At 44.0% G+C, this 13,373-nt stretch overlaps 1 protein-coding gene across 1 annotated transcript in view; it reads right to left on the bottom strand.

Annotated features, from left to right (window-relative positions):
• Window positions 1–2,316: 2,316 nt before the first annotated feature.
• The window catches only part of LOC149972925 (voltage-dependent L-type calcium channel subunit alpha-1C-like), a 122,871-nt gene continuing 111,814 nt past the window's right edge, over window positions 2,317–13,373 (bottom strand). Inside the window, exon 2 of the mRNA XM_090214988.1 lies at window positions 2,317–2,798. Coding sequence (XP_090071114.1) covers window positions 2,317–2,798 — 482 coding nt within the window. The remainder of the gene's footprint in view (window positions 2,799–13,373) is intronic.

The raw sequence follows: 13,373 nt of genomic DNA on the forward strand, positions 1-13,373 counted from the left end.
TCAACCATAACTAGCCAACTCCACCATATCTAGCCAACTCAACCGTATCTAGCCAACTCAACCGTATCTAGCCAACTCTACTGTATCTAGCCAACTCAACGTATCTAGCCAACTCCACCATATCTAGCCAACTCAACCATATCTAGCCAACTCAACCGTATCTAGCCAACTCTACTGTATCTAGCCAACTCAACGTATCTAGCCAACTCAACCATATCTAGCCAACTCAACCGTATCTAGCCAACTCCACCATAACTAGCCAACTCCACCATATCTAGCCAACTCCACCATATCTAGCCAACTCAACCGTATCTAGCCAACTCAACGTATCTAGCCAACTCAACCATATCTAGCCAACTCAACCGTATCTAGCCAACTCAACCATATCTAGCCAACTCCACCATATCTAGCCAACTCAACCGTATCTAGCCAACTCAACCATATCTAGCCAACTCAACCATATCTAGCCAACTCAACCGTATCTAGCCAACTCAACGTATCTAGCCAACTCCACCATATCTAACCAACTCAACCGTATCTAGCCAACTCCACCATATCTAGCCAACTCAACCGTATCTAGCCAACTCAACCATATCTAGCCAACTCAACCGTATCTGGCCAACTCAACCGTATCTAGCCAACTCAACGTATCTAGCCAACTCAACCATATCTAGCCAACTCAACCGTATCTAGCCAACTCAACCATATCTAGCCAACTCAACCATATCTAGCCAACTCAAGCGTATCTAGCCAACTCAACCATAACTAGCCAACTCAACCATATCTAGCCAACTCAACGTATCTAGCCAACTCCACCATATCTAGCCAACTCAACGTATCTAGCCAACTCAACCATATCTAGCCAACTCAACCATATCTACCCAACTCCACCATAACTAGCCAACTCAACCGTATCTAGCCAACTCAACCGTATCTAGCCAACTCAACCGTATCTAGCCAACTCCACCATATCTAGCCAACTCAACCATATCTAGCCAACTCCACCATATCTAGCCAACTCAACCGTATCTAGCCAACTCCACCATAACTAGCCAACTCTCTGTGTGTGGGTAAAGTATACAGGTATTATGATGCAAAGCTGTGATAATACAGCATGTAACAGGGTGTTCTATCACTTTCTGAGAAGGTCCGGGAAACACACATGTCCTTGTTGCCAAAGGTCCGGATGCATAATGTCATTTAGTAACAAACCCCCACCCTTCAACCCATACAACCCCAAACTGTTCACGCTGTTCACGCTGTTCACGCTGTTCACGCTGTTCACCCTGTTCACGCTGTTCACGCTGTTCACCCTGTTCACGCTGTTCACCCTGTTCACGCTGTTCACGCTGTTTGCCCTGTTCACCCTGTTCACGCTGTTCACGCTGTTTGCCCTGTTCACCCTGTTCACGCTGTTTGCCCTGTTCACCCTGTTCACGCTGTTCACGCTGTTCACGCTGTTCACCCTGTTCACGCTGTTCATGCTGTTTGCCCTGTTCACCCTGTTCACGCTGTTCACGCTGTTCACGCTGTTTGCCCTGTTCACCCTGTTCACGCTGTTCACCCTGTTCACGCTGTTCACGCTGTTTGCCCTGTTCACCCTGTTCACGCTGTTCACGCTGTTTGCCCTGTTCACCCTGTTCACGCTGTTCACCCTGTTCACGCTGTTCACGCTGTTTGCCCTGTTCACCCTGTTCACGCTGTTTGCCCTGTTCACCCTGTTCACGCTGTTCACGCTGTTCACCCTGTTCACGCTGTTCACCCTGTTCACGCTGTTCACGCTGTTTGCCCTGTTCACCCTGTTCACGCTGTTCACACTGTTCACGATTCTACACATTTTGACAGGGGTGGAGGCCCGACTGAGTTCCTAAAATATATCAATTCCATTTATTACTTATAAACAATAAAAATGTATCCTATTGGTTTAGCAGTGGTGTAGAATAGTCAATCAAACCAGTTCACACCATCACTATATTTAATAAACCAGTTCACACCATCACTATATATAATAAACCAGTTCACACCATCACTATATATAATAAACCAGTTCACACCACTATATATAATAAACCAGTTCACACCACCACTATATATAATAAACCAGTTCACACCACCACTATATATAATAAACCAGTTCACACCACCACTATATATAATAAACCAGTTCACACCATCACTATATATAATAAACCAGTTCACACCATCACTATATATAATAAACCAGTTCACACCATCACTATATAATAAACCAGTTCACACCATCACTATATATAATAAACCAGCTCACACCACTATATATATATATAATAAACCAGTTCACACCATCACTATATATAATAAACCAGTTGACACCACTATATATAATAGAGGATACTTCCACTCCACGATGCTGATGCATGCTCTGCGGATGGGGTTCTTGAGGGTGAGGCAGAGCAGGGCTCTGGGAGGTCTGGTTGGGGCTGTGTTGATGGGTTTCTTGGGCTTGTTGGTGTAGTGCTGCCTCTTCCTCTGTGTGGAGCTGGCTGTGCAGATGGGTGCGCCCGCGTTCCCCATCTGCTTGGCCTGCCGCGCCGCCTCGATGGCCGCCTGCCAGGTGAGGGCCGCCCCGGGGCCGCTGGGGATGTGCTCTGCCGCTAGCCCCACCACCGCCCCTCCGACCACGGCCTCCAGGGGCCCGCGCCCACCTCCACTTCCACCCAGGGCTGTGACGCCACCCACGCCGCCTCCTCCATCTGCAACGCTGGTATCGTTCAGACTGGGCGCCACCACCGGCAGCGGTGGGGGGGAGTAGTCGGAGCCTGAAAGGAGGAGAGAAGGGGGAGAGGGGTGAGCAGGGTGACTTGAGATGTGGGGTACCAGTGGCGGAACGGGGCCATTGGGAACATCTATGTAATCTTGATCTATTTAGTGGAGTTAGTTTAGGGACAGGTTGCTTATTGCCATTCAGATTGTGGAAGTCAGACCAGTCCGACTCCGTTGCCAATTTAATCCTGACTAAATGAAACAACACAACTATCCTACAGTATTGCTTTTATTTTAACAGACAGTCAGGCAGACAGAGAGACATTCAGTGCAGAAGAGCAGCCTTGATCTGAAAGGGGTTGGACTGGAGAGAGAGAGCGAGAGAGAGAGAGAGAGAGGGGGGGGAGAGAAAGGGTAGAAGAGACAGAGAAGAGGAGAGATGGAGAGAGAGGGAAGAAGAGAGAGAGGGAAGAAGAGAGAGAGAGAGGAGAAGAGAGAGGGAAGAAGAGAGAGAGAGAAAGGGAAGAAGAGAGAGAGAGAGAGAGGGAAGAAGAGAGAGAAGGAAGAAGAGAGAGAGAGAGAGAGGGAAGAGGAGGAGAGGAGAGGAGAGGTAGAAAAGACAAAAAAGGAGAGTGAGAGAGAGAGAGAGAGAGAGAGAGAGAGAGAGAGAGAGAGAGAGAGGGAAGAAGAGAGAGAGAGAGAGAGGGAAGAAGAGACAGAGAGGAGGAGAGATGGAGAGAGAGAGTAGGAGAGAGAGAGAGAGAGAGAGAGAGAGAGGGAAGAAGAGAGAGAGAGAAAGGGAAGAAGAGAGAGAGAGAGGGAAGAAGAGAGAGAGTAGGAGAGAGAGAGGGAAGAAGAGAGAGAAGGAAGAAGAGAGAGAGAGAGAGAGAGAGAGAGAGGGAAGAGGAGGAGAGGAGAGGTAGAAAAGACAAAAAAGGAGAGTGAGAGAGAGAGAGAGAGAGAGAGTGAGTGTGTGTGACAGATACAGAGAGATTTACCCCAAGTTCTCCATGTGTCAGCTAGATTACAACCAGAAACAAAGTACTGTACATGTCATACTCCAATAATAGTGTAAGACATCTCTACTCATCATGTATTGACACTGTTCTAAGACCCTCCATGCCTAATCTCTCTGCACAGTACTCCATGTCTAAACCCAGCCTAACGCTGATCTGGGGACCGAGTTAAAAGAGGGATAAAGCAGAGCCGTAGTGGTGGAGATAACTGAAAAACAACAGCAAGATTTACCATCCAGTTGTCGACAGAATTTTCACGTCAATATTCTAGAATCCTCATAAATAGAATCCTCACAAATAGAATCCTCACAAATAGAATCCTCACAAATAGAATCCTCATAAATAGAATCCTCATAAATAGAATCCTCACAAATAGAATCCTCATAAATAGAATCCTCATAAATAGAATCCTCACAAATAGAATCCTCATAAATAGAATCCTCATAAATAGAATCCTCATAAATAGAATCCTCACAAATAGAATCCTCATAAATAGAATCCTCATAAATAGAATCCTCACAAATAGAATCCTCATAAATAGAATCCTCATAAATAGAATCCTCATAAATAGAATCCTCACAAATATAATCCTCACAAATAGAATCCTCATAAATAGAATCCTCACAAATAGAATCCTCATAAATAGAATCCTCATAAATAGAATCCTCATAAATAGAATCCTCACATTTTCCATCCAATTGAGTCGTTGTGATAGAAGTCTGTGTGTGATGACGTAGCGCACATCAAAATAACCAACACGGTTCGAATAAATGGGTTTCCATCGCATTTTCACCTTTTGTCACTAACATTTAGTGCGGGTTTATTATATTTAACCTTTATGTAACTGGGCAGGGCCGGATGTGATTCTGGCCTGGATTCAAACCAGGGACTGTAGTGACGCCTCTTGCACTGAGATGCAGTGCCTTAGACCACCACGCCATTGGGGAGTCCAGGGTATATCCTACATGATGAGATTATTATGGACAAAAGAGATAGATTATTTTTATTTGTCAAGCATCGATCATCATGTCACCAAAATGAGCCTCTATATTTATTGGAAAGGAGCATCAAGTTCATCACTGCACTTTGACCTCCCTGTGAAGTTCATCATCACTTATTTCATCTGTAGCCTAATAAACTGCATGGTTTCCTGAGTCGTAGTGGGACGACCAAACACCATGTCATCACTTATTTAATCTGAGTCGTAGTGGGACGACCAAACACCATGTCATCACTTATTTCATCTGTAGCCTAATAAACTGCATGGTTTCCTGAGTCGTAGTGGGACGACCAAACAGCATGTCATCACTTATTTAATCTGAGTCGTAGTGGGACGACCAAACAGCATGTCATCACTTATTTAATCTGAGTCGTAGTGGGACAACCAAACACCATGTCATCACTTATTTCATCTGAGTCGTAGTGGGACGATCAAACACCATGTCATCACTTATTTCATCTGAGTCGTAGTGGGACGACCAAACACCATGTCATCACTTATTTAATCTGAGTCGTAGTGGGACGACCAAACACCATGTCATCACTTATTTCATCTGAGTCGTAGTGGGACGACCAAACACCATGTCATCACTTATTTCATCTGAGTCGTAGTGGGACGACCAAACAGCATGTCATCACTTATTTCATCTGAGTCGTAGTGGGACGACCAAACACCATGTCATCACTTATTTCATCTGAGTCGTAGTGGGACGACCAAACACCATGTCATCACTTATTTCATCTGAGTCGTAGTGGGACGACCAAACAGCATGTCATCACGTTACTCCAGGGTTTACTTCAATACGGGTATTATGTCAATATTTACCCAGAAAGGTGTTTCTACCTCGTTTTCTCACATAATTAATGTTACTGTCACAGAAACATCCCACTTTGTGTAGCGTATTTTGTCTTGTTTTGACTTTTGTAAAGTTGACAGATAAATGTGCTGTTTTCATCAGGCCTGTACTGATGGTTTTTATCCAACATGTACTTTACCCACAGAAAAAGGTTGGATGGAAACCTGGTTAGTGTCTGTAGTAATAAACACACACACACACACACACACACACACACACACACACAGACACAGACACAGACACAGACACAGACACAGACACAGACACACACACACACACACACACACACACAGGCTCTTAATCACCGCTGAAGTCATTCTCTCTAATAACATTCAAACCATTGAATAAGACAGCAGATGGATTCATCTGAGCAGCGAGCCAGTGTGTGTGTGTGTGTATGTGTGTGTGTGTGTGTGTGTGTGTGTGTGTGTGTGTGTGTGTGTGTGTGTGTGTGTGTGTGTGTGTGGAGAGACTCAGACTGTGGTTTCTTTAAAGGTTAAAACTCACAGCCGATCTGTCACTATATTCAATTAATATCACTTCATTATCCTCAGGAACCAGAAAGGCGAAAAATATCACTCATTTTGTGATGGAGGAGAGGAGAGGATAGAGGGATGGAGGGATGAGGAGGAGAGGATAGAGGGATGGAGGGACGAGGAGGAGAGGATAGAGGGATTGAGAAAAGGATAGAGGGATGGAGGGATGAGGAGGAGAGGATAGAGGGATGGAGGGATGAGGATAAAGGGATGAAGGACTGAGGAGGAGGAGACATCAGTAATTCCAGCAGTGAGTGAATCCTTGCAGAAATCAACTAGGAATCGGATCAATCATTCATCCACTCATTGCTTTACTGATGAAGATGAGATTGAGATGGTTTAAAGTCTGATGGTGATGGTGAGTGGCTCAGTTGTCATCCAAAGGCAGTTCTATATTTAACTGCAGTTAAGTGTTCCTTACAGCGCCTAAAGACAAACAGTCAAAATGAATCTGTTTCTTGTAGTGATACATGACTTGGGCTTGGTCCTAAATGGCACCCAGATCCCTTTACACAGCTCTATGGGCCCTGGTCAAAAGCAGTGGACTGTATACTAAATAGGCTGCCATTTGGGACATAAAATCCATTCTGAACACCGCCTAGTGATAATTAGCTGTGCAAAATGTCTGTTCCGGTCTACAAAACCTCCAAATTACCTTACTACATTCCATGTTTACATGTTCTCTCTCTCTCTCTCTCTCTCTCTCTCTCTCTCTCTCTCAATTCAAGGGGCTTTATTGGCATGGGAAACATATGTTAACATTACCAAAGCAAGTGAAGTAGATAATATTCAAAAGTGAAATAAACAATAAAAGTGAACAGTAAACATTACATTCACTGAAGTTACAAAAAAATGAAGACATTACAAAGGCACTATGTGTATATACAGTGTTTTAACAATGTACAAATGGTTAAAGTACAAAAGGGAAAATAAATAAACATAAATATGGGTTGTATTTACAATGGTGTTTGTTCTTCACTGGTTGCCCTTTTCTTGTGGCAACAGGTCACAAACCATGCATTGGGCAGGAGGTTAGGAAGTGCAGCTCAGTTTCCACCTCATTTTGTGGGCAGTGAGCACATAGCCTGTCTTCTCTTGAGAGCCATGTCTGCCTACGGCGGCCTTTCTCAATAGCAAGGCTATGCTCACTGAGTCTGTACATAGTCAAAGCTTTTCTTAATTTTGGGTCAGTCACAGTGGTCAGGTGCCACTGTGTACTCTCTGTTTAGGGCCAAATAGCATTCTAGTTTGCTCTGTTTTTTTGTTAATTCTTTCCAATGTGTCAAGTAATTATCTTTTTGTTTTCTCATGATTTGATTGGATCTAATTGGGTTGCTGTCCTGGGGCTCTGTGGGGTGTGTTTGTGTTTGTGAACAGAGCCCCAGGACCAGCTTGCTTAGGGGACTCTTCTCCAGGTTCATCTCTCTGTAGGTGATGGCTTTGTTATGGAAGGTTTGGGAATCGCTTCCTTTTAGGTGGTTGTAGAATTTAACATCTCTTTTCTGGATTTTGATAATTAGTGGATATCGGCCTAATTCTGCTCTGCATACATTATTTGGTGTTTTTATGTTTTTTATGATAAATTGATTAGTGAATTGAATGAGTAATTGATGAATTGATTAGTGAATTGAATGAGTAATTGATGAATTGAATTGAACAGAAAACCTGGTGAGAGGAGCATCACCTCACGGCACAACGCCTTTCCCACCTACTTGTTGTGTTTATGTACTGACCTGTATGTGTAACTGACACACACACACACACACACACACACACACACACAGAGACTACACACAGACGTATTTGCAGCGTGCACATACACACACACACACACACACACACACACACATACACACTCACAAGGGCAGTAGACAAGGGCAGTAACTCACTCGCTCCTTGAACTGACACTGACCAATCCCTGTGGAGACTCCCTCTCTCTCTCCCTCCTCTCCTCTGTCTCTCCCTCCCTCCTCTCCTCCCGCTCACTGACCTCATTTCATAACCTCCCTCCTCATCCCTCCTTCCCCTCTCTCCCCCACCCATATGAGCTGCCACTCAGTCAGCTACCACTCAGTCAATTCTCCACTCAGTCAACTCTTCCCTTCTCACTCCATCTCACTTTACACACCCCTCTCTCTCTCTATGTCTCTCTCTCTGTCTCTGTCTCTGTCTCTTTCTCTCTCTCTCTGTCTCTCTCTCTCTCTTTCTCGCTCTCTTATACACACAAGTGTAAAGCGATGAAGAATATGTACATAAAGATATATGAATGAGTGATGGTACAGAACGGCATAGGCAAGATGCAGTAGATGGTATAGAGTACAGTATATACATATGAGATGAGTAATGTAGGGTATGTAAACATATAAAAGTGGCATTGTTTAAAGTGGCTAGTGATACATTTATTACATAAGGATACAGTCGATGATATAGAGGACAGTATATACATATACATATGAGATGAGTAATGTAGGGTATGTAAACATTATTTTAAGTGGCATTGTTTAAAGTGGCTAGTGATACATTTTTTACATCAATTTTTCCATTATTAAAGTGGCTGTAGTTGAGTCAGTATGTTGGCAGCAGCCACTCACTCTCCTCCTCTTCCTCCGCTAGCCCTGTTCATACACAGAAACACACATCCATATGCTAACTGGGTTAACACACTCAGACACACATCCATATGCTAACTGGGCTAACACACTCAGACACACATCCATATGCTAACTGGGCTAACACACTCAGACACACATCCATATGCTAACTGGGCTAACACACTCAGACACACATCCATATGCTAACTGGGTTAACACACTCAGACACACATCCATATGCTAACTGGGCTAACACACTCAGACACACATCCATATGCTAACTGGGCTAACACACTCAGACACACATCCATATGCTAACTGGGCTAACACACTCAGACACACATCCATATGCTAACTGGGTTAACACACTCAAACACACATCCATATGCTAACTGGGTTAACACACTCAGACACACATCCATATGCTAACTGGGCTAACACACTCAGACACACATCCATCCATATGCTATATATAATGTATATATAATGGATGTATAATTCATATAATTTATATATCATGGATGTGTAATTTATATAATTTATATATACTTTATGTATAATTCATATAATATATGTATAATTCATAGAATTTATATATAATGTATGTATAATTCATATAATTTATATGTAATGTATGTATAATTCATATAATTGATTTATAATTCATAGAATGTATATATAATTCATATACTTGATGTATAATTCATATATAATGTATGTATACTTCATATAATTGAAGTATAATTCATAGAATGTATATATGATTTCCCCAAACCCCAACAGGAAGTCAGCTGTATAGCAGATGTGTTTTATCCTATTGATTTATCCATTTGATAATATACAGTACATACTGGCTCATCTCCAGTATCCTAAACTGCCTCCCAAATGACACCCTATTTCCTATGTAGTCCACTACTTCTGGTCCAAAATAGTGCACTATATAGGGATTAGAGAGCCCTTTGGGAGGCTGACCTAGTCTTGTAATGAGGAAGAATAAAAATACCTAAACATGCTTTGGGAATATAAAGTGGTTAGAGCGTTGGGCCAGTAACCGAAAGGTTGCCGGATCGAATCCCCGAGCTGTCAAAGTAAAAAACTGTCGGTCTGCCGCTGAACAAGGCACTTAACCCACTGTTCAGTTAACAAGGCAGTTAACCCACTGTTCAGTTAACAAGGCAGTTAACCCACTGTTCAGTTGACAAGGCAGTTAACCCACTGTTCAGTTAACAAGGCAGTTAACCCACTGTTCAGTCAACAAGGCAGTTAACCCACTGTTCAGTTAACAAGGCAGTTAACCCACTGTTCAGTTAACAAGGCAGTTAACCCACTGTTCAGTTAACAAGGCAGTTAACCCACTGTTCAGTTGACAAGGCAGTTAACCCACTGTTCAGTTGACAAGGCAGTTAACCCACTGTTCAGTTAACAAGGTAGTTAACCCACTGTTCAGTTGACAAGGCAGTTAACCCACTGTTCAGTTAACAAGGCAGTTAACCCACTGTTCAGTTGACAAGGCAGTTAACCCACTGTTCAGTTAACAAGGCAGTTAACCCACTGTTCAGTTAACAAGGCAGTTAACCCACTGTTCAGTTGACAAGGCAGTTAACCCACTGTTCAGTTAACAAGGCAGTTAACCCACTGTTCAGTTAACAAGGCAGTTAACCCACTGTTCAGTTGACAAGGCAGTTAACCCACTGTTCAGTTGACAAGGCAGTTAACCCACTGTTCAGTTAACAAGGCAGTTAACCCACTGTTCAGTTAACAAGGCAGTTAACCCACTGTTCAGTTAACAAGGCAGTTAACCCACTGTTCAGTTAACAAGGCAGTTAACCCACTGTTCAGTTAACAAGGCAGTTAACACATTTCAGTTGAATGCATTCAGTTGAACAACTGACTACTGTTGGTCTCTCCCTTTCCCTTAAATCATGGAAATCATGTATTTCTAGATTCCGCAGTATGTTATTCTGTTTAACCGTTCTGTCTGACTTGTCTAGTTAAATAAAGGTAACATTTAACATTTAAAAAACGCGTCCACTGTTCCGTGTACCTGTTGTCAGAACTAAAACATCTGACCTGATGATCCATAAGGCAGTTGGATCATGGATTGAGGCTGGTCCCTGGGCTGAATCGTGTATCATGGATTGAGGCTGGTCCCTGGGCAGCATCATGTATCATGGATTGAGACTGGTCCCTGGGCTGCATCATGGATTGAGGCTGGTCCCTGGGCAGCATCATGTATCATGGATTGAGGCTGGTCCCTGGGCTGCATCATGGATTGAGGCTGGTCCCTGGGCTGAATCATGTATCATGGATTGAGACTGGTCCCTGGGCTGCATCATGTATCATGGATTGAGACTGGTCCCTGGGCTGAATCATGTATCATGGATTGAGACTGGTCCCTGGGCTGAATCATGTATCATGGATTGAGACTGGTCCCTGGGCTGCATCATGTATCATGGATTGAGACTGGTCCCTGGGCTGCATCATGTATCATGGATTGAGACTGGTCCCTGGGCTGAATCATGTATCATGGATTGAGACTGGTCCCTGGGCTGCATCATGTATCATGGATTGAGACTGGTCCCTGGGCTGCATCATGTATCATGGATTGAGACTAGTCCCTGGGCAGCCTCTCCATTGATCCCCATCATAAATGAGAGATTAGTCACATGGTTTTATTATGACAAGCCAATCAATGTCTCACTGCATGGGAACCAACACAAACAGAGACGTGGAGCTGCTGTGCCAGGTTTGTAACGGCTACTGAGCGGATGCTGTGCTGTGCTGTGGTAGCAATATGTCCTGTTGTCCAGCCTGTAGGGGAAACAGCACACAGCAGACCCCAATGAAAACAGGCTCCTAACTCACTAGGCCTGATGGGAATCCTTCACAGTGAGAGGGTCAGAGTGGACAAAGCATCTCAGAGTATAGGAACTGATCTAGGACCAGGTCCACACTATATAGCACATTTTTTTATAAGAGTGTAGAGACAGGTCCAGAGAGACAGGTCCAGAGAGACAGAGGAGAGACAGGTCCAGAGAGACAGAGGAGAGGCAGGTCCAGAGAGACAGAGGAGAGGCAGGTCCAGAGAGACAGAGGAGAGACAGGTCCAGAGAGACAGTCCAGAGAGACAGGTCCAGAGAGACAGGTCCAGAGAGACAGAGGAGAGGCAGGTCCAGAGAGACAGGTCCAGAGAGACAGAGGAGAGGCAGGTCCAGAGAGACAGAGGAGAGACATCAGAGATGATAGTAAGAGAAAGAGAGAAACATTTTACTTTGCTTTTTAAAAATCTATTTCAGTGGCTTTCACAATGTAAACATATGTTTCCCATGCTAATAAAACCCTTTAAAATGAATTGATATGAGCCACAGGGAGGAAGAGGAGAGATATAACAGTAAGAGAAAGAGAGAGATGTGGGCAGTAGGGAGGAAGAGGAGAGATATAACAGTAAGAGAAAGAGAGAGATGTGGGCTGCATGGAGGAAGAGGAGAGATATAACAGTAAGAGAAAGAGAGAGATGTGGGCAGTAGGGAAGAAGAGGAGAGATATAACAGTAAGAGAAAGAGAGATGTGGGCAGCAGGGAGGAAGAGGAGAGATATAACAGTAAGAGAAAGAGAGAGATGTGGGCAGCAGGGAGGAGGAGAAGAGATATAACAGTAAGAGAAAGAGAGAGATGTGGGCTGCAGGGAGGAAGAGGAGAGATATAACAGTAAGAGAAAGAGAGAGATGTGGGCAGCAGGAAGGAAGAGGAGAGATATGAGATATAACAGTAAGAGAAAGAGAGAGATGTGGGCTGCAGGGAGGAAGAGGAGAGATATAACAGTAAGAGAAAGAGAGATGTGGGCAGCAGGGAGGAAGAGGAGAGATATGACAGTAAGAGAAAGAGAGAGATGTGGGCAGCAGGGAGGAAGAGGAGAGATATAACAGTAAGAGAAAGAGAGAGATGTGAAACACATGGAGGAAGAGGAGATATATAACAGTAAGAGAAAGAGAGAGATGTGAGACACAGGGAGGAAGAGGAGAGATATGACAGTAAGAGAAAGAGAGAGATGTGGGCAGCAGGGAGGAAGAGGAGAGATATAACAGTAAGAGAAAGAGAGAGATGTGGGCAGCAGGGAGGAAGAGGAGAGATATAACAGTAAGAGGAAGAGTGAGATGTGGGCCGCAGAGGAGAGATAAAAGTACTGTATGACGAGATACTTGTGTCCCCACCCCTAACATTGGGATTCGTTGTCCAGAGAGCAGAAAGGCGAGCTGTCATGCTCCCGTCTATTCCTCTCTTTGGATTGGTGGATACATCTCATTATTTTAAATATTTTTTTGAATATTCAATGAGACTCTTCCTAGAGCTGGACGCCCGGACAAATTGAGCAATCGGGAGAGAAGGACCTTAGTCAGGGAGGTGACCAAGAACCTTCCAGAAGGACAACCATCTCTGCAGCACTCCACCAATCAGGCCTTTATGGTAGAGAGGCCAGACGGAAGCCACTCCTCAGTAAAAGGCACATGACAGCCCGCTTGGAGTTTGACAAAAGGCACCTAAAGACTCTCAGACCATGAGAAACAAGATTCTCTGGTATGATGAAACCAAGAGTGAAATCTTTGGCCTGAATGCCAAGCATCATCACGCCTGG

Source organism: Oncorhynchus mykiss, chromosome 21 (assembly GCF_057628025.1).
Source record: "Oncorhynchus mykiss isolate SJ-2025 chromosome 21, ASM5762802v1, whole genome shotgun sequence".
Classification (NCBI taxonomy): domain Eukaryota; kingdom Metazoa; phylum Chordata; class Actinopteri; order Salmoniformes; family Salmonidae; genus Oncorhynchus; species Oncorhynchus mykiss.